Source organism: Sardina pilchardus, chromosome 6 (genome assembly GCF_963854185.1).
Source record: "Sardina pilchardus chromosome 6, fSarPil1.1, whole genome shotgun sequence".
NCBI lineage: Eukaryota > Metazoa > Chordata > Actinopteri > Clupeiformes > Clupeidae > Sardina > Sardina pilchardus.
In genome coordinates this window covers 17,138,808-17,141,971 of record NC_084999.1, presented here as the reverse complement: position 1 = coordinate 17,141,971, position 3,164 = coordinate 17,138,808, and the positions used below count along the sequence as shown (strand labels likewise).

The 3,164-nt window shown below is 48.0% G+C and overlaps 1 protein-coding gene across 1 annotated transcript in view; it reads left to right on the top strand.

Annotated features, from left to right (window-relative positions):
* LOC134082780 (inactive phospholipase C-like protein 2) overlaps nucleotides 1-2,463 on the top strand; it is a 34,271-nt gene extending 31,808 nt beyond the window's left edge. The window contains exon 6 of the mRNA XM_062538746.1: nucleotides 747-2,463. Coding sequence (XP_062394730.1) covers nucleotides 747-956 — 210 coding nt within the window. The 3' untranslated portion in view covers nucleotides 957-2,463. The remainder of the gene's footprint in view (nucleotides 1-746) is intronic.
* The last annotated feature ends 701 nt before the right edge of the window (nucleotides 2,464-3,164 follow it).

Sequence of the window (3,164 nt, the reverse complement as noted above, 5' to 3'; positions counted from 1 at the left end):
TCCGGTTGTGAGTGAACCCTGGCGTGCTCGGCTGCCGCTACTCACCGGATAGGACTTGCTGTGTTTGTATGTGTCCTCTCCACACTATCTGCCTGTCATCTGTGTTGTTTTAAATATTTACACGCTGTGCGTGTCTACGAACTTTACCTAGTTTGTGTGTGTGTGGGTTCCCCCCCCCCAAAGACTTTATTACCATATGTTGGCATCATGCCAGCATTGACTGAGGCAAGGGTCACCACTGTTGTGGCCGACATGGGAAGGCTCGCAGACTCGCCTTTCCATTGCCCTGACAGCCCACTGATTCGATTAGGGGCCTTATTTCCTCCATCTCTCCCTGTGCATCAGGCGTGTGTGTGTGTGTGTGTGTGTGTGTGTGTGTGTCTGACCCCGTCGTGGCACCATCCACCAGACACCTCTGACCGCTGCCCTACGGGCTCAGCCTGTTCCAGCAGCTGCTCAATCGTTTGTCCCACTCATTCACTCACTCACTCTCTCTCTCTTTTCAGTGCCATTTTCTTTTCTGTCTGTTCATCCCTCTTTCTCTCGCTCACTTTCTCTTCCCCATGCTGTCTCCCTCGCCGACAGGTCCTTTTGTTGCGCGGATGTGTTTTTTTTTCTGTGCGGTCCCTCACTATCGCGCTTCTTCACTATCGCTCACGTTCCATGCCTGTCTTTCTCTGTCTCTCTCTAATCGTCTGCTTTTTATCTTCACCATTATCTCTCTCTCTCTCTCTGTCTCTGTCCAGGGCCAGGCTGACCTCCTGAAACACGCTCGCAGTGAAGTGCTGGAGAACCTTAAGCAGATCCATTACGCCGCTCTCACCTGCCAACTCGCCAAGGGCGGCGGCATCGGAGGGGGCTCCAGCGGAGGCTCTGAGAACCGCGGTCGCCGCAGCCTGCAGGTCATCCCCGAGAAGGTGCAGGGCGAAGAAAACACCACGGACGAGGAGAACTGACCGTGACGAAGCGAAAAAGAGAAAGGGGAGAGAAAGAGAAGCAAGAGTGATGTCTACTCTTCTGTCCTCGTATCCATCAGTGTCTATCCCCCCCACCCCTCCACCCTGTTCTTCTCACCCGCCCACTCCTCGCTTAAGCCCCTCGGAGAAGTCGATTCCCGGTGAGGTGTGGGAGTGTCACTGGCCGGCGGCAGGATCGGTCACAGAGCGATGGTGCCCGTGACGCGTTAAAGCAGAGCCCTCATGAAAAGAAGCCCAGAAGCCCTCCATGCCATGATTTCATGGGAGAGGGGGAGAAAAAAAAGCACAAAACAGAGTGATTTTTATATAGGTTGCAAACAGGAACAGTGAATGTACTAGGAAGCTGAGTGAGGACAGAGCTGTTTACAAATTAAATGATGAACTACTTTGTGTTCTTTCTGCCAAAATAGTCTGCGAGTTTGGGTGTGTATATAGATGCGTGTGTGTGCGTGTGTGTGTGTGTGTGTGTGTGTGTGTGTGTGTGTGTGTGTGTGTGTGTGTGTGTGTGTGTGTGTGTGTCTGTGCATGTACATAAAATGTATATGTAAATGGAGATACATGTTACCTTTTTTGGAAATGTGCATCATTTTACTGGGTAAGATTTTATTTTGATAAAAGAGAGATTGTTGTCCTATAAAAAGTGGATATATTATTTGTGTGTACAGAAGGGCTAAGGGGAGGGGGGACGGAGGTTTTTGATGAAGTTTATTCCGTTAAGTGATCCTTGACCTGTGATGGTATTGAGAGGCGCTCTGTTCAGCTGTGGAAACATATATTTGAGAATTCCGGGGGTCAACGATGGCAGAGTTTCTAGACCCCAACCAGCAGCCATTGTGAAAAGGGGCACAGGCTGTGGCTTGCTTCAAAGCATCGTTCCCTAAGTTGCTGTCGGTCATTGAAGATTAAAAGTGATATGGTGTACAGTAAATGCTTCTTAGTCATTCCTGGTCAAATAGTAAACCTATTGATACTGTTAAAAATGAAAAAAATAAAAATAAATAATTAAAAAAAAGACAGAAAACAATAGTGCCTCGTTGCTACGGTTTCCAGGGAAGGGTTGGGGAAAGAAAGGAGGGCGGGTCTCCCTATCCTCTCCTTCTCACTGATGCTCAGCGTACCTTGTGAAGCCAGATGCCTCTTCTGTCCAGTTTGCTTCTAGTTCCATTCTTGTGACTGCACGTCCTACGGTTCATGCCCTTCGGGTTTGTTTCTGCCGTGACGACTTGCTGTGGGACCCATAGTGAACAGTGTCTTACCTCCATTTATTCTCAATGCTCAGAGGCATAAACTGGATAAGTCTATTTAAAAAAAAAAAAAGAAATAGAGAAAAAAAGGCATTCATACATTTCAGTGCTGTGACAGTTGGTGTATTTATAACTGTAGTTAACTGTTTATACTGCTGGGGGGGGTTAGCTTTTAACCAGACAACCAGGTTTTGTTCTAATATGTTAACCCAAGAGCTCAGAAATAAACCATGTCAAAGAAACCCTTGTGGTGTCTTGTCTCCATTGAATTTAACATAACATGCAAGCCCCACTTGGTTGAAAGAGGTTGTACATTTAAAGAAACAATAAAGCATACATGCTAGGTTTTAATGTTACTTTAGTGCGTTCCCAGGTAACAGCTTCAGATTGACTTTGATTGATTTTGTTGTTCCCTCTAACCACACTCCACACACTAAATAATGACCTTGCTCCCACAGGAGCCATACACACACACACACACACACACACACACACACACTTGTCCGCGCTACATGAAGGTTATCAGAGTGATCACACACACACGGCTGCTATCCCGCTGGACTGTTGGGTGATGCTAGCTGTAAATAATGAAGACAGTCAGATGATTTACTGGGGACGTTCTGTAGGGTAGAGAGAGAGAGAGACACATGGGCCAAGCGTGCTACTGGCTGGAGTCGAGGGGGACTGTTTTGCTCAGCCAAAGCCACAGCAGCAGAAGAGCAGCATCGCTATTGATTAGATTCCAGGTCGGGGGGGGGGGGGGGGGGGGGAGCAGTGGAAAAAGCCTGGGGACAGGGGCATCGTCTGGGTAGTGGTCAGAGACAGCATTCGTGCTCTCTCACAATGCTGGCATATGGCTACAAATACACACACATTTACGCTCGTCCCTTTTATATACCCACACACACACACACACACACACACACACACACACACACAGGCT